Genomic DNA, 24357 nt, shown 5'->3' with positions numbered 1-24357 from the left:
GGCAGAGATGATGTTACTCAACTCATAGACTATATGCAGATAACATGCTAGAGGGCTTAAAACTGTGTCTTAAGTGTTAGATTTTTTTTTTCAGTATTATTCAGTGGTTTGCCCCTTCCCCTAATCCATGTGACCTTTCCCCCCACCCAGAACATGAAATTTTAAGTCCTCAGAGCTGGCGATGGCAGAGGTAGACTGGACAGAAAACAATCCCACCTGCGTTTTTAGATGAATAAAGACGGGGGGGGGGGGGGGGCGGTGAGACAGTCATTAGAATAAGAAAAAGGGCAGAAAAGGAACAAGGACAAGAACTACAACCAGAGACACTTGCAAGTAATACTGAATGGCAGCGGACATTAAGGGGGACATGCGGGGGAGTCTGGGGAAAAAAGTCATCAAAGGACAGTAAAAAAGAGTCCGAACAAAAATAAAGAAGGGGAGGAAAGACTGACAAAGAAAATCAGGGAAGCTGATCAGGTTGGAGGTGGGAGGAGAAAGGAGACCGAGAAATTAAAAACCCAAAGTGGGAAGTTCCGAGAGGATATGACTAAAGCATCTGTGAGGAGCTATGGATGGACAGAACTGCCCAGCATGAGGAAACTAGAGAGACGGCAGCTAACACTGCAAAGTTCAAGTCTAGAATGGTCTTGCCAAGCGGGCCTGATCCCTGGCGATGGCCCCGGTGTTGTCGGGGTCTGGGCTGGAGGAGGTTGCTCAAGCAGGCAGGACTGGAGCGAGTGAGGTGGGTGGTAAGGGTTAAGGTTCAGGTTCCAGGAGGAAAGGAAGTAGACGTAGCTTTGGGACCAGTCACCTAGAAGACAGCGCGCCCTCAGCTCTGAAGTCAAGAGGAGAGGGGTGGGTACCTGGGCGGCCCAGGTGGTTAAGCATGCAGCTCAGGTCATGGTCTCACAGTTCCTGAGTTCAAGCTCTGCATCGGGCTCTGCGGTGATGGCGCGGAGCCTGCTTGGGATTCTGTCTCTCTTCTCTCTGCCCCGTCCCCTGCTTGTGCTTGCTCGCTCTCTCTCTCTCAAAATAAATAAATTAAAAAAAAAAAAAAAATGAAGTCAAGAGGAGAGAAACAGGCGTATTTGAGTGCAAGTACTCCGGGCGGGACAAAGGGACGATGCCAGCTTAGGGAAACTTGTACTCTGTGCAACACTGAGTATCTTTGCCGGTATCGGTGCCCTTCTGCATCTGAGTTCCTCAGGGTAAAACAAGATAGACAAAGGGGAATTGCCACTAGCAATTCCTGAGGCCTCACAAGCAACAGGAATATAAATGCCACCCCCTCAACATTAGCCTCTAGAGCTGGACAGGGCAGCATTGCATAGCGGTTGAACTCTACAGTCAAGTTGCCTAGATTCAGATTCCAGCCCATCGTATAAGGGTTGTGTGATCTCAGAGTGCCTGGGTGGCTCAGCCAGTTGAGCGTCAGACTCTCGGTTTCAGCTTAGGTCATGATCTCCTGGTTTGTGGGTTCGAGCCCCAAGTCAGGCGCGCAGAGCCTGTTTGGGATTCTCTCTCTCTCTCTCTCTCCCCCTCTCTGCTCCCCCCGCACTCACATGCATGGACGCCCTCTCTCAAAATAAACATTTTTTGAAAACAGCTGTGTGATCTTATGCGAATTACAAAACCTCTCTAAGCCTCAGTTTTGTAAACTCTAAAATGGAGATAAGAGGACTACTGTTTCATAGCAAAATGGAGACATTTTTAAAATGTTTTTCAATGTTTGTTTATTTTTGAGAGAGAGAGAGAAAGACAGAGTATGAGCGGGGGAGGGACACAGGGAGAGGGAGACCAGAATCCAAAGCAGGCTCCAGGCTCTGAGCTGTCAGCATAGAGCTCAACGTGAGGCTGGAACCCACAAACCGTGAGATCATGACCTGAGTTGAAATCGGACACTCAACTGACTGAGCCATCCGGGCGCACCAAAATGGTGAAATTTAAATGTGAGCCCAGTGACTGACACATACCGGGAAGAGTCACTAAATGTTAACTGAAATAATGCTGTCTTCACAATTACTGTCTTAAGGGCAGTCAGGGGTTGGGAACAATGGGAACTCCACGAGTTCCCCTAATGTCCCTCTGTCTTCACTTGGTGTCCACGTGAAGCTCGCAGCGCTCTGATTACACAAGCCCTTCCCTGCCACCTCCAGGCCTCATGATATGGCCTCCAGCCAGCAGCTGGTCCCCAAACTGGACTTTCACATGACAACTTTGTGCAAGTGCTTTGAAAATGAAAAGAGTTGGGGCGCCTGGGTGGCTCGGTCGGTTGAGCATCTGACTCTTGATTTCAGCTCAGGTCACCATCTCACAGTTCGTGAGTTTGAGCCCCGCGTCGGGCTCTGCGCTGACAGTGCAGAGCCTGCATGGGATTCTCTCTCTCTCTCTCTCTCTCTCTCTCTCTCTCTCTCTCTCTCTCTGCCCCTCCATGCTCACTCTCTCTCTCTCTCTCTCTCAAAAATAAACAAAAACATTTTTAAAAAGAAAATAAAAGAAAATGAGAAGGGTCACCAAAGCATAAGGCAGATCAGTGCTTGCACCTCCTGCTTTGGGGGTTTCCTTCTGCACCTGCACCAATTTTCACAAAAGACCTACAGCAGGCTGCCAAGCCCTCTGGAGCCTTTCCTACAGCCATTCAGGGTGAGAGCATATAAGAGGCCACAGGATTAACTGAGCCGGGGGCCAAAAGACACAGCTGTAGACCCCCGCCAATTCTCAGGCCAGAGGCAGGGGAAAAGATGCAAAGCCGGCACAAAAAAGGGCAATGTGGAGGGGAATGCTTCCAGGGACTACTGTCCCCTCCAGACTGCTGTTAGGTAACCCCCTCCCCATCCAACGTCCCCGAGGGATACAGGCTCCACCATGGAGGCTGTCGCAATCACATCAGAAAACAAAACACAGGGGTGCCTGGGTGGCTCAGTCGGTTATGCGTCCAACTTCAGCTCAGGTCATGATCTCACAGCTCGTGGGTTTGAGCCCTACATCGGGCTCTGTGCTGATAGCTCGGAGCCTGGAGCCTGCTTTAGATTCTGTCTGTCTGTCTGTCTCTCTCTCTCTCAGAAATGAAAAAAACATTAAAAAAATTAAAAACAAAAAACAGACCATTAAGCTACAGAAGCTGGGTGGGGTGGGGAAGAAAAGAAGGACCAAGGAAAATAGATGTCCAAGGAAGAACTCCACTGGCCCCAGAGGAATCTGAGTAGAGGGTCTAAGAAGAACGGACAAACCCATTTCCACAGCTCCTCTGCCTTTGCAATGGCAGGTCCCTTCTCCTAGTGTCCTCGTCCTAAGAGGCGGGAGTTGTTGGGCTTAGACAGTCCTACCCTCCAGGGTAGAAGAAGTGGGGTCCAGGGCACTCCCCTTACCTCCTGCCTGCTGACTCACACTGATCTCACTACTGAGGAGGGCTCAGGTGGCCCCGCTCTCTCCTCTCCGGCAAAGCCACTGCCAGCAGAGGGTGCTGGTGAGCCCAGCGGAGAGACCCCAAAGGAAGGTGAACTTTTTGCAGCTCAGGCTGGTACCCATAGGGGCTTCTTCACCTGGTACCCGCAGAGAGGTCAGAGTGACCCATTTTATTCTGCAGTTTAGGCATAATAGTGAAACTGAAAGAAAGCATCAGAAATGTACTAGAACTTTCCTATAAATAACTTGCTGGTGAAAAGTCTACAGCACTTCTCAGTATCCACAAGGCATAAGGAACATACTCAAAACAACCCCAACTGTTTGGCTCTCAGGCATATTTAACATGTATCATTCAAAATCACCGGGGTCTATTCTCTCCTTGTCGATCTGTCTCCTGTTCCGTCCAGCTTGAAGCTTCAAAAGAGATAACTTTCACTAACAAACTCATTTATACACTCCACATTTGGAGCTTTAGGTCCAGGAAGCTGGTGAAGGAAGATCCATCCGATATAAGGAAAAGAAGAAGGTTCAGCACTGGGCCCCAAGTGTCCTGATAGCCACATGGATGCTGTCTCGAGGGGGAAGTCATAAAACGTTGCAAATAAAAATCTCTGGAGTCAGGGGCACCTGGGTGGCACAGTCGGTTGAGCGTCCAACTTCGGCTCAGATCATGATCTCACGGTTCGTGGGTCCGAGCCTCGCGTCGAGCTCTGTGCTGACAGCTCAGAGCCTGGAGCCTGCTTTGGATTCTGTGTCCCCCTCTCTCTCCGCCCCACCCATGCTTGTGCTCTGTCTCTATCTTTCAAAAATGAATAAACATATTTTTTAAATCTCTGGAGTTGAATTTCAGCTTGATCACTTACAAAGAATGCCACTGGGCAATTTAAGCCTCCATTTCCTTCTCTAGACAATGAATAAAACAGCAACTATCCTTATAGGCCTGCTATTACGGTTGAATTCTTAATCATGCTTTCTTAAGCACATGTAAAGTGCAGTGCTGAACACATAATAAACTCTCAAAACAGCAGATATTAGTAGTAATGACAATTAATACCTCACATGCCCACAAACTAAGTACACAGGCACTTTTCATAGTCTTGGATTTATTCATCACATGCGTAGATTCTCTGTAGTTTCCTATAATTCTAAGTTTCTTTACTGAGAGAAACCCCAGTTTATCTCCTGACTATGGAAGTTATTCACCGAGAGGCAGATAACCATTTGATGTAGGTACTGAAGAAGAAATTCACGAATCAGGAAGGAGTAGAGGGTATTAGCCTCCTTAAATCTCTTCTTTAGGGCCACTTCAGGCCACTTGGTAAGGACAAGTGATACATACACACTCCTGGCCAGATTCAAGTCCACCCACTGTTTAAGATGCCAAGAAAAGGAAACATGGGTGTTTTACTTCTAGGGAGAAAGGAGTTCAACAGGTAAGACTGGTCGCTCTGTGGATCCCCAAACAGACCTGTTGTGGTGCCATGTTCATAAACTCAAGAGTTTTGAGTCTGGCGTTGAATTCTACTTCATGAATCACCCAGCCAGTTCACATACAAAAGACACAAGGGAGGGGCGCCAGGGTGGCTCAGCTAAGTGTCCGACTCTTGATTTCGCCTCAGGTCACGATCTCGTGGTTTGTGAGATCGAGTCCCACATCAGGCTCTGCGCTGACAGCACGGAACCTCTGGGGAGGTACTCAGACACGGTCCACTCCCTCAGCCCCTCTCCCAATCCTGGGACCATCTGAACCAGGGTTACAATGCTTTCCTCTGCATTTTGATGGGAGACCTTCACCTTCAGACTAGGAAATAGCAAAGAGAAGGAGGGAGCCCAGCTGTGAACTGTTTGTTGCTCACCCGTCAGAGGATAAGAAGAAAAGAAGCATTGAGCAGTCCGGAAAGTTGGTGACAGATAAGATGTAATGATTATTTTAATTACATATCCCCTCGCACAAGCACACACACCCCGCCCACCTTTCTCCTTGCTGCAGAATGGGGATTCTTGGTCTATGGAGCAACCAATAAGGGAAAACAGGAGCTAGGCACGACACCAGTGTCCCTGAGGGAGCCACGGGTCTGCCAGGGGCTCCCTGAAAAAAGATGCCACAGGCCAGGAACAGGGCACTGGGCTCTCCCTGTCCTGTTACTATTCACTGTTAAATTGCGTATTTGATGCTAGCTAGCTCAGGGATAACAGGAGGCTTTCGGCAACGGGGCACATTTCTCAAAGCCAGGTTCAAGACCACTCAAGTCAGAATCACTTTGGGGTATGTGTTCACTGTGCAAATTCCTAGGCCCACCCCAGGCCACACGACTCAGAAGAGCCCAGGAAATCTGCACAGTGAACAAGTTATGCACACGATTCTGAAACCCATGCGATGCGGCCTCCCTGGTCTCCCAAGTAGGCTGTTCATCATCAAGGGACAGGAACACTTACTCATGCAAAATATTATAACTTATATATATTATGTTTCTTTTTATCTAACCCTTTTAAAACGTCTGTAATAAGCAAAACATTTAGTACAGCAGTGCACGCATATAATTTATATAAATATACACTGGTGGAGATAGCTCAGAAAATTTTCACTGAGACAGGGGTTTGCAACAAGGCTGGAGTATCGACTTCCGGTACGACGGCTTCTCGCCTCGCGGGGAAAGCAGGGAGTGGTCTCGGCAAACAGGTGCTCTGAGCTCACAGGATTCATCAGTAACAAGCTGAGAAGAGAACTCTGGATTTTGACCTCCAACTGCGTCTCAACCCTGGAGTAAGAGGGAGGCAAAAAAATGCAGAGCAGGGCAAGCCGGAAGTGGAGTCCCTGCTTGAGCCCCCAGAACTGTCACCCACTCACATTCCTTCTTCACCCTGGCTATAGGAGGATGGGATTTCACCCGGCAGGAGGGGGGGGAAGTGAGGGAATGAGGTTTACCATCTGCCTGCCAGTTGTCCCAATCTAAATCCCAACTATGGCATCAGCAGAGTGAGCGTCGTTTGCTGAGCTATAATTAATATCCCCCTTTCTCGGGCAGGAAAGGAGAAACGCTGGGGTAGGAGAAACACTGAGCAGGTGACGGTTACACCTGCAGACAGTTCTGCTGACAGCGACGGAAGCAGCCAGGACTGCCAGCGAGGAACTACAAACTGGGAACTAGAGAAGGGAGGGGAAAGCAGGAACACCCACTTGCTTCCCTGCCCAGACCTAAAATAAGGTCCTTCTCCCTCCTATTCAAATGCCATGTGTGCTGTCTGTCCAAGACCAGGCCACCCCCCAAGGGTAGGAGTACGTGGATCCAAGAAAGGAGAACAACAGGTGAGGGGCGGTCACTAACCACAGACCACGAGCATGAAAACGTCACACAATTAACAGATACAGAGGGGCTAGTCCGTGGCCCTCCGTCTGGAGCATAGTCACAGAATCCCAAGATTACAGAACGTGAGAGGCTGGCAAAAACGTCTTAGATAGTTACTCATGCGCCCATTTACTCATTTAACAAATCTTTTCTTTTTTTTTTTTTAAGGTTTATTTACTTATTTTTGAGAGAGAGAGCGAGAGCACACACACACGTGGGGGAGGGGCAGAGAGAAGAGAGGGAAAGAGAGAGTCCTAAGCAGGCTCTTCACGGTCAGCACAGAACCCAGTGCAGGGCTCGAACCCAGGAACCTTAAGATCATGACTTGAGCCAAAATCAAGAGTCGGGTGGACACTTAACCAACTGAGCCACCAGGCACCCCTCCTTTAACCGATCTTTCCTGAGCACCTCCCATGTGTCAGGCACACACTAGTGAATGAAGCAAAGACAGTCCCCTGCTCTCATGGAGCTTAGTTAGGGCCCTAGTGGAGGAGACAGACGACAACCAGGTCAACAGATAAATACAGCGACAAGATGGGTTAGCGCCAAAATGGAAAATAAGCTGGGCAAGTGAAGGCCGGGGTTAACGTTGACTGACTTCTCCTGGCCACTGAGGACTTGTTCGTGGCTTACCCGAACCAAGTTCTCCAACCTACACACAGCTCTCCAGCAGCTCAAAACTCATCTTCCGCTCTCCTCACAGGTTTAGCCCGAGTCTGCTGTTGGCTGGCAGTCACAACGACATCTACTGTGTCCCACACACAGGGCCAAGACCTTCTTCCATTTTGTGTCATTTTGATTCTCACAGCCTCCGCGAAAGAGGTACAGCTATCTCTATTCTTAAGGAAGGAAACATTCAGAGAGGGCAGGATTTTGCGAGAGCCCCAGAGCCAGTAAGTGGTAGAGCCAGAGCTTAATCGAAGGTTGTTCGGTTTTCAAAGCGTTCCTGAGTTCCACAAGACGACCGCTGAGGGATCGTGTCTCTGCCCCCAGCACCATACCACAGGGTCGGAGAATCTCTTCTTCTGCCATTATCCCTTGGATTTTTGCTGTGTGCAGGGTACTGGGTGGTCAGTACCTGAGGAGTCATCTCGTAAGAGGAAGGACTCAGTCTCTGTTCACTGCCCTCAAAACTTCTGCCATGAGAACACCTCAGGGGAGACAACTCTTACCAACAGTTGGCTAAACACTTATGGGCATCCATGCCTACGTGTGTGCGAGAGAATAAGAGAGAGAGAGAGAGAATCAAGATCATCTACTGCACCTCCATCCCCAATCTACCTCCATTCAGTCTCTCTCACTACCTTTCCTCCATTTGTTCCACCTTTCCTTCCACTTACTGCTGTATTTCTCTTCACAAAAAAAAAAAAACACCCGGAAGCCTGCCCATAGGCTTACGTGCCCCTCTCTCTCCAACGCCCCTCAGGCTCTGAGTTTAACTCAGATGCTAGGGGCTGGAACCTCTCTCTCCTCCAGGACACCTCCTCCCCTCTACTTGTCACAAAGGGACATATTCACCAGCGAGCCACCGCACCACAGTTCCGGTACAGCACCCCCCCACCAGGAAAAAGCGCCCCACACCCGGTTTATCCTCAGGTCTCCCCAGCAGTCTGCTCGAGTGGCCCTGGAGTCAGAGCAAAGTCCCAAGTGACTACACCTTGTAAGAAGTGAACGCACAGAGTCCGCACCCCCCAAATACCCCACTCACAGGTTCTCTCTCGCTGGAATGGAACTGTCGACACCCCAAAGGCACCGGACAGAATATTCCATTCTCTAGAGCACCTTTCTCTTGGGACCTCCAAGTTCTTTACCAACCTAAGTGATGTACCATGAGGGAGGAAAATTAACAAGCCCTGGCCAGTTACGAAGAGCGGGGAGAGCTGGACACATCCTTGGCAGACAGTAAGGCCCAGTCACGCGTTCCATCCATTCCGACCAAAGGCCACACAGCCTCGCCTGGCTGCACCCCTCTATCCCTTACCTTCAGCCTCTTGCGACAGCCCACTCCTCCCTCCTGAGGGGCTGTCACTTGGCAAAGAACTACAACAGCCCCCGAACACGGGGGCCAGCCCCCCAAAGCCCTCCTGCCTCTGTGAAGAGCCCCGGGTCAACCCCGACCAGGCCAAGGGCCGAGTCCTCGTGTCCCATTTTCCAGGGGCCCCCTGCCACCTACTTGGCTCGTAGAAAGAACAGCTTCTTCCTCAGGGAGGAGACGTGGTAGTGACAGGCCTGCTTCACGGCCGTGCTGCAGGAGACCGTCTCGGAGCGCAGATTCTGTACCATGCTGGGCTCAGGGGAGGGCCCGCCACATGGCAGCTGGGACCCTCAAGGGCTCGGGGCTCACTCCGGAGCTGCATGGACGTGCTGCTTTCGCGGCTCCTTCAGCTGTCCGCCGCAGCTCCTGCACGGGAGCCCTCCCGGCCCTGGTGTTCAGTCCCAGTCACAGGCAGGTGGAGGGCCCCGGGGAGGGAGAGCCTGAGGCTCCCTGTTGCCAGGATCCCCTCTGGCTGCGGCCCAAGCCACAGCTCCGAACAGAGCCCCGCTCCGTCTTTCAACATCTGGCAAGGCTCTGGGCACTCGGTGAGTTTCCTCCTCTCCTTCGTCCTCCGCCAGGGAGGATGGGGCTGTACCTACATGTGATGTCAGCTGCTGGTGCCAGAGGGAGGGGGAGGGCCCGCGGGCACCGCTCCCAGAGGGTTTGCGACTGGGCTCCTTCTTCGTGGTGAGGGAGCTGGCCGAGAGGTCACCTGAGTGTCCACGGGGCCACGGGGAATTCAGTGCCCGGGCGGGTAGATGGAACTCCACGGTGCTCTTGGAAATATGCTATTTGGGGCCAATTTCTGGGATCGGATCAACAGAACTGAAAGCATCTTTCCTTCTACTCGGAGGCTATGGATTCTGGCGGCTAGACCTGAGGTGAAATTCCTGAGCCTGCACTCTGGCCTTTCCTTCCACCCCGGAGGCTTGCCCTGTGGCCTCAAATTCCATTACCTTGGTTCCTCCATTTGTTCGTTCACGAATTCCACAAGCATCTGCCGAGCACTTACGCTATGCCAGACAGAAGAGATACCGTTTCTGTCCTCCGGGGTCTCCTGGGCTAGGGGGAGACAGAGAAGGGAACCACACAGCACACACCAGGAGGCCAGTGCTGGACAGAACGAACCACAGCCTCTCAGACAGGGGTGAAAAAACACGCTCTCCCTTCCCCAACCGGAAGAAACAAGGGTGAGTTCTGGTGAGACACGGAAGACGTGGGCATCTTTTCAGCCCGTCAGAGAAAAGGTGACACAGGCAACCCCCAAAGTGATTATACCCAAAGCTCACACTTATTCTCCGTCCACCTTCCTTGATCTTGGGAAATAATCTCTGTTCCTATTACATGGAGAAAATAGATCCTGCTGCTATCAGCCTCCTCGCCTTCCCACCACATGGCGTGTGAACCCACCTGCATCCACAGCCATTATGGTCTGTCCAAGGCCAATCTGTTCACCTGTGCTCTAGATCTATCTTTCCTTGCCTCCTCCGAAACCTTGCTTCCTTATCTTCAGTAGGTGGTACCAGCCAGGCTGACCAAGTCGGAATCCCAGAACTAACTGTGAGGACCTCCCTGCTCTCTCACACTCTAAATCCAATCCATCACCAAATCCTGGACATTTTAATCCTCTAAATGTATCCTGAATCCATCTACTTCCCCCCCCTCCCCACCACACACACACACACACACCCCTACGACCACCATCTCAAGCCACCAACATCCCTTAATTGGACTATTGTAACTGCCCCAGCTGATCTCCCTGCACCCGCCAGGGCCGCCTCCACCCTTTCTCCACACTGCAATCTTTCCAGGATGCAAATGTGATGCTGTCGTCTCCCTTCTTAAAGACTCTCAATTGCTTCCTGATGCTCTTGGCATAAAGACTCAAGTCCTGGTCATGGCCAACCAAGCTCCTGCCCCATTTCATCTCATCTCATCCCAATGCTTCCTGCTCACCTGTTGTGAACTCAACCACTCCACCCTGGCCCCGCCCCCTCTGTCTGGGGCCAGTTTCTTCGATATACTCTCTCCCGGGACCCTTCCTTTAATGCACACACCCAAGTTTGTACTTTCTAAGCCATACCCTGAGGTGTGTTAATACTGTCTCCTCGACAAGCCTGGAAACTCGGTGAATACCTACTGCACAACTGGTAAGTGTTTGTTGAGTGCATCAATGGATGATGTCCTCTCCGAAATTCACATCCTTGACCTGTGGGTTTCCACTTCATAGATTTAAAGCATGCTTGTGTCTCCCTATATTAAAACAAAAATTCTCCCCAATCACCCCCGCTTTCTCCTCTAGCTTCCATCTCTATTTCTCTTCCTCCCAGGGAAACTCCTGGAGTAAATTCTCCATGTTCAGTCTCTTCTCCCTTCCTTCCCATACACCCTTCTAAAACTAATTGGTGGTTCCCAGTGACATCCTAACGGCCACTGCAGAAGATCCTGTTTAGTGCTTACCTTCCCTATCTCTTTCCTCTTGGAGTCTTCCTTCTCACATCTATATTTCTGTCTTCTCTACTTACTGGGCAATCTTTTGCAAATTCCGTCTTCCTTTGCCTTCTGCTTACACTCTGCTGATCCTGACTCTTGCCTCGACTACAATCTCATTGCCAAACAAGTAGTTTTAGTCCTGTCTCCTGAGCTTCAAACAGGTGCAGGCCACTGGCTAGTGTATCTACCTCTCCACCAACACGCTCGATGTGTCTAAATTAAACCCACTATCACTTCCACACTTCAAATTCTTCCCCCTCTACTCAGTATTTTAATAACAATAATATATTAATAATCAGAGCAAGCACCTGTAAAATACCAGCCATGTACCAGGCACTATTCAAATTGTTGTAGACGACACACACATACGCACGCTCCTTCCAATAACTCATGAAGTATGAACTATTATTATACCCATTTCATAGATGAGGAGACTGAGGCACAGAGGTGAAGTGGTTTGCCCAAGGTCACACAGCACGCAGTTGGAAGCATAATCAGAACCCAGGTAGGCATTAAACCTGTGGACTATGCTACCTTTTATTTGCTGCCCCACTAGAAACCTTAGGCTCACACTAGGTACCCTTCCTCAACCCAGATGTAGATAAGCTTTGCCAAACCTACTTAACAAACTTCTTCAATTAGTTCCTCCTTTTCCGTTCTCACTACCATTAATTCAGAAATGTGCCCATCTGGTCTTGGCTTAAACATCACCAGGTCAATAAGGTGACCCCTCCCGCTTAAGAGGTGTCCTAAAAAGCCTTGGTCCGCTGTATCACTCTTTTTCATTTTCTTTATAGCCCTTGTTACCATTTGGTGCTTTCTTATTCACTTGTTTGTTTATATCTGTGTCCACTGGCTATAACATAAGCATCAAGAGATGGGGGACAAGTTACCTGTTCATGGCTGCAGCCCCCAACATTTACAAGAGTAGCTAGCTGATAGTATGTGCTCAATAAATGCTTGTTAAATGAGGGAACGATTAGGTAAATCATTGTCAGTTTCCTTCCTTGTCTGTCTGCTTTCAACGAAGCCCCTTAAATCCATCTCTCCCACTAGGACCAAAGTGACTTTTGTCACAAGAGTATCTGTAAGTGATCTGGGCACCCCCTTCATCAAAACCTCTCCCTCATTTCTCCTCCCCTATAAGGAAGCCCACTCTGTCACAGCGGGCTGTGGCAGGACCGGCACCTGTCTACCTGTGCAAAGATGATTGCTAGCCACTCACTAGCCACTCTCCTCCTGGGACATGATTGGCAGCGATACCGAAGTATCTGAAGTCCCTGAACATGCCTGGCTTTCTCACGCCTCCCTGCTTATGTTCATCTTGTTCTGTCGCCTGCGAATGCAGCCCGTGTGACAGATTCCTACTCATCTTGTAGCTCTCAGCGAGGCACATCTCCTTCTGTGGAGTCTTTCTGGATCCCTCAGGCTCCTCCTCCCTCTTCCCTGCTCTCGCCCCAAGCACAGTAGCTGTGCTACTCTGGGGCAAATTTGGTAGCTCCACTGAGCCTCCGTTTCTTACACTCTAATGTGCAGGTAATAACAGCATCTATTTGACGGGGCTGTTGAGAGGACTGCATTTCAAAGTCTGTGCAAGACGCATGGCACAGGGTTAGACACGTTAAGTGAACAAATTCTTCCGTGTTATTACTGTATATAGAATTCCGAGTCCATTATAAAACATGACGTTATAAGTGTGTCTCACCATGAGACAACAAGGTGCCCAAGGGGAACTACCAGGCTTTCATCTATTTATTCTTAGTGTCCACATCTGACATTTTACGGGCGATCAATATCCTACGTGTTCTTTCTGTCTCTGCTTCTTCAAGGACAGCAGAGTACATACAGATCCGCTAGGAAACAGAGTGAAATCTCACATCATCAGCTACCACTCACTAAGCACATGCTAAGTACCGAGCACCTTACACATATTATCTCATTTATTTCTTTCAAGGAAAGACTTTCATAGATGAGTAAATGAGGGTGAGTAAAGCTAAGTAAGGTGCTTTTAAATGCAGTTAATAAGGAAGAAGGTTAGTCGAACACCTAAGTGGGTCTGACTTCAAGGTCTGGGTCTGTCTTTCTAGGACACCACACAGCCCGCCAGCGAGGAAACCTCTCTATCCATCTCACAGCCTGGACTCTAGCAGGCTCCCCAGTATCTTAACAAGGGTTTGGGGCGCACGTGTCTACACGCAGAAATGGATACGTGAACGCACACAGCCTGGCCTCAGCCTTAGTCCCCTGCCCTGTCTGGGTCTCAACCTTCCTACCACTGAAAGGCTTCCTGGTCGACCGAGACCACGTTTTGTTGAAACTAACATTGTGTACATAAAACGTCCTTAGTAAAATAGCTCCTTTTTCTACAGCCCTGGCTGTTTGACAGTTCCTGCCATTCTGTGAATGTACCAAATAAAGATCTGGCAACATGAGGAACCCTGACAATTGGTCCAGTTTGGGCTGAACCAGGGAACCAATTTTTTTTAAGTGTACCCCTGGCTTTACCCTAGAAGCATGAAAATGGATCTATGCCCCACATTCAATGACACACACACACATACAGACTTTGGGAGAGCTGGATCTATTCTGCTTTCTTTCCACTAGAAACCTGAGGGCATTATTCCTATCTCTGAGACAACCCTCATTTCCAAAAAGCTGATTCTCTTCCTCAAATCAACTTTTCTTGATGCACACCTGCCCAGGAAATGACTTCTTCCCTGTACCCACCCACCCTCTGCCCCTATCACAGTTCCAAAGGCTTTTTTCTTCAGGAATCAACACTGATGTGGATGAGAAGAAAAATTCTCAGAAGCCCTAGGACTTGGACAGCACACCGAGGCATTTCCCCCTTTGCTGTCATGTAGACATTTGTTAAGCTAAGTAGGACAGCTAGCTTATCTCTAAATATTGTATCTATTCTGAACCCCATACAAGAAAAAGGAAAAGTGATGTTTTATTTAACCAGTTGAAAGTATACCTCACCCAGACTTCAAGCTATACTACAAAGCTGTAATCATCAAGACAGTATGGTACTGGCACAAGAACAGACACTCAGATCAATGGAACAGAATAGAGAACCCAGAAAGGGACCCACAAACGTATGGCCAACTAATCTTTGACAAAGCAGGAGAGAATATCCAATGGAATCAAGACAGTCTCTTCAGCAAGTGGTGCTGGGAAAACTGGACAGAGACATGCAGAAGAATGAACCCGGACCACTTTCTTACACCATACACAAAAATAAACTCAAAATGGGTGAAAGACCTAAATGTAAGACAGGAAGCCATCAGAATCCTCGAGGAGAAAGCAGGCAAAAACCTCTTTGATCTTGCCCACTGCAACTTCTTACTCAACACGTCTCTGGAGACAAGGGAAAACAAAAGCAAAAATGAACTATTGGGAACTCATCAAAATAAAAAGCTTCTGCACAGCGAAGGAAACCATCAGCAAAACTAAAAGGCAACCGACAGAATGGGAGAAGATATTTGCAAACGACATATCAGATAAAGGGTTAGTATCCCAAGTCTATAAAGAACTTATCAAACTCAACACCCAAAAAACAAATAATCCAGTGAAGAAATGGGCAAAAGACATGAATAGACACTTTTCAAAAGAAGACATCCAGATGGCCAACCGACACAGGAAAAAATGCTCCACATCACTCATCATCAGGGAAATACAAATCAAACCCACAATGAGATACCACCTCACACCTGTCAGAATGGCTAACGTGAACAACTCAGGCAACAACAGATGTTGACGAGGATGCGGAGAAAGAGGGTCTCTTTTGCGCTGCTGGTGGGAATGCAAACTGGTGCAGCCACTCTGGAAAACGGTATGGAGGTTCCTCAAAAAATTAAAATAAAACTACCCTAGGACCCAGCAATTGCATTACTAGGTATTTATCTAAGGGATACAGGTATGCTGTTTTGAAGGGACACATGCAACCCCGTGTTTATAGCAGCACTATCAACAATAGCCAAAGTATGGAAAGAGCCCAAACATCCATCGATGGATGAATGGATAAAGAAGATGTGGTATATATATACAATGGAGTATTACTCGGCAATCAAAAAGAATGAAATCTTGCCATTTGCAACTATGTGGATGGAACTACGTGGAGGGTATTATGCTAAGTGAAATTAGTCAGAGAAAGACAAAAATCATATGACTTCACTCATATGAGGACTTTAAGAGACAAAACAGATGAACATATGGGAAGGGAAACAAAAATAATATAAAAACGGGGAGGGAGACAAAACATAAGAGACTCTTAAATACGGAGGGCAAACAGAGGGTTACTGGAGGGGTTGTGGGATAGGGGAGGGGCTAAATGAGGAAGGGGCATTAAGGAATCTACTCCTGAAATCACTGTTGCACTATATGCTAACTAATTTGGATGTAAATTAAAAAAAACTTAAATTAAAAAAAGAAAAAAGAAATATAATTCTGTAAAAGAAAAAAGAAAGAAAGAAAGAAAGAAAGAAAGAAAGAAAGAAAGAAAGAAAGAAAGAAAACCTCATACTTAAGGATTAGAATTTTCATCTGTGAGGCAGAAGCAATCAATGTTAATTTTTTTTTTTTTTTTTGCCTGCTCTATGAAACTATCCTTCATCTGATAATTGACCACGTGGTTTGGAGAATTAGGAGCAGCCACAGAAAAGGGTCCATATTTCCCACCAACTTGACCATTTTCAATCCATAATACCTGCTCTGTGGCCTCCCATGGAAATTCTCAAGGGTAAATGACATTCCACTAAGGCTTGCCCTCTGTAGGAAATGCCGCCATACCCAGCAGGGGGCACTGTCCATTCAATGGGGCCCAGAGTGAGGAGCAGGAAGTGGGATCCCCACCACAGCTGAAAATCTCCCCAGGGTCTGGATCTCACGCTTGCCCCAGGCCAGGATAACTGCAGACCAACATCCAAAACACCCCAGAGAGTCTCTTAATTGGGTAAAAACTCATTATAGGAAGGATTAGGGGCAGGGCATAAGGGTTTGTTCTGAACTGAGACTGGTGATTAATTAGCACTCTGGGGACTTGTTCTCTCCAGGAGAACCAACTGGATGAGAAGAAAGGAAAAAGACTTCCTTCAGAATGGCCATCGTGGAACACATACCAGTCCCGAGCTTCTGGGAGGAGGGGGTCCGCAGAGATCACCATGGGAGCATACTTCTGATCAGAGCTTTGTTTCCTGTACTGCCCAAGGGGAACTGAAGAGTGTAGGGGCCTTTCAGGGGGCCAGGGATGGGAAGGCCCAGGGAAGACATCCGAGGACTTTTCTGGGCAGAGGTTCAGACTGGAGAACCTTTGCAACATTTCATTTGGTTGAGGAAGTGGGTAGAGAAGGAGCTAGAATATGATTCATGTCAACGTACAGCCCCAAAGAGCAAACGAAAGACAGAGCTCTCTCTAATGCTCAGGTAATCACGTCCTGGAGTAAGAGATGAAGTTTGCCTCGGGAGAAATGTTTTAGAGCCTGCAACTCATGGCCTATTCCTCTCTCCCAGGACGGGACGGGACACTTCAGGAGATGTGCGATGTCCAAGCACAAGGGAAGGGAGTTGAGCCAGGGGGACTCCACGGCCCCCTTTTTCAATTTTTTTTTCTTTAACATTTATTTATTATTGACAGAGAGACACAGAGCGTGAGCAGGGAAGGGGTAGAGAGAGGGGGAGACAGAATCTGAAGCAGGCTCCAGGCTCTGAGCTGTCAGCACAGAGCCCGAGATGGGGCTCGAACTCACAAACCGCGAGATCATGACCTGAGCCCAAGTCGGTCACCTAACTGACTGAGCCACCCAGGTGCCCCCACAGCCCTCTTTCTGTAAATTTTTTAATTTTTTGTTAATTTTGAGAGTATGGTTGATGAAACCCAGAAAGCACTGACAAGAGAGTGTATGGGCCACTGGAGAGACAGAGGGAACTGCCATCAGATGGCAACTGAGGAAGCATCTTAACAAGATTGATTAGTCTTTACCCCTGGGGGCCCCCTGCCTCCTATCCCCTCAGTTTGAATTGATGAGCTAAACTGATACTTGAGGACTAGGGCAGAACCCATACACCTTTATAATGCAAAGAGATCTATGAAAGGATTAGCAAGGCCCCACCCTCTCCCCAGGAGACAGTCCCCTTTTGATCCACTACGAGCTGTAGCCTGAACACTTCTATTGAGGGATAGTACCTATCTCTGCAAGGCCTATATTACAGTCCAGCTGTAACCACAGAATTCTTCCTTACCCAGAGCTGAAATGCTTCTCGCTATGACCTCTCCCGCTCTAGCTCTATTTCTTAGGCTTCCAGGTATTTAAAGAGCAGTTGTTAGAGTCACTGAAACCCTTCTCTTTTCCAGGCTAAGCCATTTTCCTTCAACTGGTCCTTATCATACTACGTTATAATCGCAATCCTTCCTTCCAGATTCTTAATTTATCAATACATGTATTTCCAAAGAACTAGACACGATACACCAGATATGGTCAAACCAGTACAGACCAGGAAGATCTTTTTCTCTTTCTAATCCACGCTCCACACTTCCATGAATGAATTCGGACTTTCAATGATCATCTGGTCCCTGTGTCATCCTATTGGTTCGTAATTTTGCTGGTAAATAAAACCCCCAGGTTCTTTTTCACATGAAATCCTGTCAAGGTAGGCTCCCTGTGGCAATCCTATAGGTAAGCAACTACTCTAGGGGCGCCTGGGCGGCTCAATCGGTTAAGCGCCCAACTCTTGACTTCAGCTCAGGCCATGATTTCATGGTTTTTGAGGGCTCAGTGACAGTACAGAGCCTGCTTGGGATACCTCGCTCTCTGCCCCTTCCCTGCTTGCTCTCTCTCTCTCTCTCTCAAAATAAATAAACTTAAAAAAAAAACTATTCTACTATAGATTTATAAGCACATAATATAAATATAATGGCACATTTCCTTCCAAAAAAATCTTGTCATTGGCGCCCACGGTTCCATCTGAAATACTAAATCCTGAGCCTGTCATCCTTGGTCTTCCCTCTCTATTCCCTCTCAGCTGACTGTCTGCCAGAAGTCTGATAAATGACATAGAAGTACCTTCTCCTTTCTCATTCAGTTTGTGGACAAAAACCAGAGCTGGACCAAAAGCAGAGCCCCGCGGCATGCCAACCGAAACCCCCCTCTCGTCAGCATCAGTGCGGTCAACGTGCCCTGGCACAGTTTCACCCGCTACGCGGACCCCTCTCCGCCGCGCACGGGCACTACAGGACGACGTAGATGCCGGCTGGTGCTCCCATCCTCAGGGTTTAACGAGTCAGACCCCAAGAGCCTCTCCCTCCTCCCTGCCCCCTGCCTGTCCACCCTCATTCACCTCTGACATCACAGTCCACCCTTACCCCGGTGCTCTGCCACCACCTGATGCCACACACGGCACGCCAGGCCACGCGGCTCTTCTTCAGGCACCATCCACCCGGCAACCCAGCCGCTAAGATGTGCCTCAGGCCAAGTCCACGCTGAGGTCCTCCCGGGATCTCTGATTGGCCACCTACTGGCTTTGCTCCTTGCCGAACATCAAAAGCCTTTAGAGCCAGTCCCTTGGTGCTACACCCTCTCACTTCCCGGGCGAATGTCCTGTCTTCCTGGCCAGTCTGAGCACAGACGTCTGGAAGCCTCCTCCCACCCTGCCTTTGCCCACGGTTCTCCAGGCACCGGAAGGACGATCATGCGCAAACATTTCAGCCCACCGCTCCCCCCACTCTTGGCCTTACCCTTCTTCCCTCGCTCGAGGACTCAGGAACCTGCTGGAATCATCGTCGTGGCTGCTCTGCTGGCTACTCTGCTGGCTGCTGCAGAAAGACACAGGATGTGAGCCGTTAACTTCTTTCTCAACCCTGGGGGAGGTCAGCTCAACTCCACAGCTTGACAAAGAAACGGGGTTACAAAATTTTAAAGACACAAGTTCCCCCATGTAACTCTGTACACAGAGAGTGTACTGACAGGCAATAGATAGGAGAAAGGATACAAATGTGATGCAAACTCCACCCAGCTCATTTGAGGCAGAAGTGGAAAATCTCGACCTGTTGCCTTATTCTTCCTTGGGGACCTAATCTCAGTGAGCAAATCCCTCCAGTACTTTTTATACGTGGGCTTCTTAATCCATATGCGGGGGGGGGGGGGGGGGGGGGGGGGGGAGTTCCAGTAGGGAGAAAGACCTGATGGGGGCAGGGGTCACCAGGCCTGCTTCTCTTCCTCCTGGGAAGGCCAAGGAGGGATTAGAGGGCAGAGTCCCTCCACCCCAGCCCAAGATGATTCAAGTTCACAGAGCTCTTTAAAATGCTTACGCTGAAGTTATAGTAGATGGAATTCGGCCACCTTTCATTTCACTTGAGAGAGAAAAGCTGTTCACACATCTTATGACACTAACTGAACATATGAACAAATAATTTTTATTTTTTTTAACTAATCCAAACATCTGATCAGCAGTCCAGAAACTACAGCCCCCCCCACCCCCCAGGCCAAATCTGAAGTTGCCTGTTGTTTTTTTCTTTTACGGTCCCTTGAGAATGGTGTTTAAAAAAAAATGATTGGGGGGGAAAACTCAAAACAAGAATACTATTTCATGACACATGATGATTATATGAAATTCAAATGTCATAATCATTAATAAAGTTTTATTGGCACATAGCCATACCTATGCATTTACATATTATCTATGGCTGCTGTTTACCTACAAGGGCAAACTGAATAGTTAAGGCACCACTGTAAGTTATGCAGTGAGCTCATTAGACCCACAAAACCTAAAATATTTTATCTGTCCCCTAACCAAAAAAATTAGCAAACCCTGTGCTTTGCATAGATTTTATTAATGGTAAATTCCTATTACCATAAATGTCGCTATAACTCAGGCTCCAGTATAACCAAAATTGTTTTCTTGTTCTGATGGATTGCTCACCACTGAAAAATTCATTGATCTCCACAGAGCATATTCCTTCCACTAGATCCCCAGGACGCTGAGCCTCTGAACAGTCTTGTAGGGTAAGGGCTTGTTCACTCCCAACCAAAGAAGCACATAATTTCATGTGTGTGTGTGAGGGAAGTTATAACCATGCTCTTATATTCCATTCTTTCAACAAGAAGTAAATGAACTTAGAAGCAATTGATATCAAGTTTTCAAACACATACACCCCCTAGAAATCAAAACAGCACCAAACACAGAGCCTCCACTTGCCTGGCAGAACTGAAGTGTGTATACCAGCCTTTCCTCTCTCATTTACTCTACACCTAGCACTTTTTTGCCACTTACTTGTTCACTGTGGAGTGGCTACTCATCACACCCCCTTCCCAAGGTCTCAGAGACTTGCCTGTTAAAAACTCCTCATCGCAAAACTGTGCTACAATGTTGTTGACCGTGGGATTTCTTACGTTGGGACTAACTTGCTATAATGCATCACGTACCGTCTCCTACGTAACCTGGAATGTGGTCTGCACTCCAGCAGGCAACTCACAGATGGTCACAACAGAGCAGACAGCTCCAAAGGCAAGGATTAAGAGAGGAATACCAGCCTATACCACTAGCAGCACACATGAGGAGAAGCAGAAGGGAGGGGGTCTGGAGCCCAGTGTTGGGCACTAACAGCCAATGGGGCTCAACCAACCCAAAGGACCACGATCAGCATCGCAGCCTCTTCAAGGAAGAGACTGTGCTTGGCTCCATTTAAGCTAGTCTTCCTTCTCACCCTACCCGCTCTCTGGCAATCGAAACTTAAAGTTAAGCTAATATTGGGGCTCCCAGAATAAAAGGATGATGTACCGGGGTGTCAGAAAAAGGATTCGGAGCTGTTATTAGCAAGCTGTCTCACTAGATGGCACTGTTGCCTTTGAAGTCAGAACTTCATCCATCCAACGCTTCTGAAATTCAAACTAGAACCAACATTCTGGTGCCCCCTCTTGGCCTTGCCGTGGCTCAGGAAGCAGTTCGGACGGTGGAGATGAAAGCGACAATGGATCACCTTCAACCTGTCTGTTGGTTCTAAATAACCAAGAAATAACCTACATGCGCTAGACAAGTATTGACGTAAATGGCCTCCATGTGCACATGTGCCGACAAGAGGCGGCATCAAGGCAGCGATGAAGGTCTAGACTCTGGAATATGCTGTCGGGGACGGAATCCAAGCTCCTCGCTTCCTAGTTATATGACCCTGAGCAAATTACTTAATGTCATTCTCCTTACCTACAAAATGGAGATAGACCTTGATGATAGATCTTATCTCATAAAGCTGTTGTGAAGATTAAAGAATGAACATATGTGAAGTATGGGGAACAGTGAGTGCCTGGCGCACATTAAATGCTGTATATAACTGCTATTATTACTATGTGTTAAGGCATCGTTTTGTGGGTCACGGACAATGAAGACATCAATCGGGTTAAGGATCCTGCTCTCAAGGTGTTTAGAATCTGGAACGTAAGAGTCGACGTAAGCAACTACCTTTAAAAGCAAACATCGTAACTCTTGGAAGTAAATACTAAATGCTACAGAAACATAAACTACTTGGGGCCAGGAAGAGAAGGAATGGCTGGACGACAAGGGTTTCAGCGCGGACACTTGAAATTCAGATAGATCCAGGACAGACAGAACTGAAGAGAAGGACGTTCTATTTTCGTTCCATTTACCACACACTTATCATGTACCAGGCACTGTGCTAGGAGACAAGGACACAGAGGCACAGATAGTCACCATGCACTGCGGTGTGGCCACTCTACAAAGATGGACGAAGGGCAGATGGCAGACACTTCTGTTGGGGGCAGGCGGGGACCACGTCAGACAGGTGGACGCTGAACAAGAGGGACTGCACATAAATCCATGGCGGCGGCAGCCACAGGGTGCACAGGGTGCTTCCTCCTTTACAGCTCCCAGGAGGGGACTAGTCCTGTCTCCTCCCGTTCGTTCTTGGAACTTGTTTTTCGATAGTCTTAAGTAAGTGAGATGGATGCCAAGCACTCCTCTGCTCAATCCCCATGAAATAATATTGTTGGGCAGAATCTCCAGAGATTGAGATGTTGCCTCACCCTCTCACATAAACTCTTTCCATTCTTCTCTTAAATGAACCTGATTCAAATGAAAACAGAGCTCCTGGAAGAGGGGCAGCTCATCTTGCTCCCTGAATGAAATCTAGCAGTATCCTGAGGTCACGGGAAAAGCGACCACCAGAGTAGGGTGTTTCCGGAGTTATGGAATGCCAGAGGTCAAGGGCCACATCCCCAACCTCTCCATTTTAAGGGAAGGCCTTGGTGACACTGAGTGCCCCATCTGGGCTCTACAGCTTAAAGTGAAGAACTTGGAAGAAGTCCAGCAGGGGGCACTAACAGATAAAAATGTTAGAAAACCTTAAAAAAAAAACCAAAAACCAACTCTGAACACAGATTTGGATCTAGGCTCTAGGTGACTGAATATAGGCTTACCATGGAAAGGAAAGAAATTTGTACAAGCAACTGTTTGCTATTCCCCCAAGACGGCTAAAGAAGTAAATCCCTCCTGTTGTAAATTCAAGCTTTAGATGAAAACCACTGTATAAATTAAATTTTGAAACACTAGAGTGTGTTACTAAATCAGGTGAGGAAGCGGCTTCTTTAAATTCCAGAATATTCCGAAGGGACACCAGCTGAAACAAATCAGATCCGTAATCCTGCTTTTATTCTCCACCAGCAAACTAGTGCTTGGAGCTTATCCTCGAAGGTCATATCAAACCAGTAACATTAGCACAAGCTGGGAAAAATACGTTGTAATCTGAGCCAAAGCACACCTCAAAAGACAGAAGATCATAGACAATGGCCAGGAAGCTCCGCGGTGCAGGCTGGGTAAATCCCATGATTCCACTGATCTCCCTTCCTCCCTCCCCCAACCCAGAACACCTGCAGAAAGTACAGGCTAAACCCACAAGCCACCAGGAAGGTGTCCTTTTGCCCTCTGGAAAGTACAGCTTCCCTGATAGGGAGACTCAATTTGCCATCTTTCCTGAGTGGGTGCTTCATATGCAAAAACAGCTTTCTCTCCCAGACAATACTAAAGGGGTCATGGCCTCCTAAGCCCAGAGTGGGTTTTGAGAGACTGGGGGGATTCCAAGCAGGTACAGGGATGGGCAAGCTGTTATTTCCAGAGCCTAATGGAAACCATCCATTTACCCACACTATGGCTGTACAGACTATTTATCAAATTTCTTTGCTTTCGGCTGTAACCAGAGCAATCTAGAGTGTTACCTCATGCTAACTGGAAGCTTCAAGACTCAGAGTGGCTTTGATTGATATATGTCTTTGATATGGGGAGAGAAATTATTTTCAGCAGTGGATGTAGTAGGAATAGCACAGAGAAAGACCAACCTAGGTTTGCCCTGGCTTTATTGGCCCTCTGCTTTGGCCAAGTCCCTTACCCTCTTTTAGCCTATTTCCCCCCAAATTAGAGAATGGTGTTGAGGATTAAGCGGTGAGTCATCCAATCACAATATCTGAGTTCAGGATTTAGAGTCAGCGGGACACAAGTTCTAGTCCTGACTTTGCCACTTAGCAGGACGACATTGGGTAAGTTATTTAACTTTTCTAAGTGTCAGATGTGGGTATACCACATACCTTAAATGATTGCAGTGAGGATTAGACACAGGAGAAATCATGTATATAAAAAGTGTCTAGGGCAGTATCTGAGCTTTGGTGGGTGTACCGTCAATGGTGGACGTCAACTGTATTCAATATTCAGTTAGTTTGGCAGGTAAATTTTTTGAAGCATCCGATGCATAGGAGGAAGAGAGGAAGAAAGACACTGATGGTCAAACTTTTGAGAGCCACTGACCTGAAAAGTAGGGTCACCTGACAAAAGAGAAGGCTGCATTTTCATGCTGAATTCTATTCACCTGTGTAATGGCTCTGGCATTTTCCATTTTGGTGTGAGTAGGAAAGGTGCACGGGGGAAGAAAAGCAGGTGGCAAAGAAGTAGAGAATGCAGGGGAATAGTCTGTCATTTGGCAAATGAATACGGGCAAGTCTAATAATAGAAAATAAGTAAACAGATGTGATTTGGGGCACTGCCAATGACTGCCAGCTTCTTACACAGCATACCTGAATGTTC

General features: G+C 47.9%; 1 protein-coding gene across 2 annotated transcripts in view; it reads right to left on the bottom strand.

Moving 5' to 3' along the window:
* The window catches only part of GRAMD1B (GRAM domain containing 1B), a 172304-nt gene that overhangs the window by 117416 nt on the left and 30531 nt on the right, over positions 1-24357 (bottom strand). For both annotated transcript variants that reach the window (XM_030331116.1, XM_030331117.1), the window contains exon 2: positions 19013-19090. In XM_030331116.1, coding sequence (XP_030186976.1) covers positions 19013-19090 — 78 coding nt within the window. The remainder of the gene's footprint in view (positions 1-19012; positions 19091-24357) is intronic.

Source organism: Lynx canadensis, chromosome D1 (genome assembly GCF_007474595.2).
Source record: "Lynx canadensis isolate LIC74 chromosome D1, mLynCan4.pri.v2, whole genome shotgun sequence".
Taxonomy (NCBI): Eukaryota; Metazoa; Chordata; class Mammalia; order Carnivora; family Felidae; genus Lynx; species Lynx canadensis.
The sequence above is the reverse complement of the archived record's forward strand: the minus strand, read 5'-3'. Positions and strand labels throughout refer to the sequence as shown.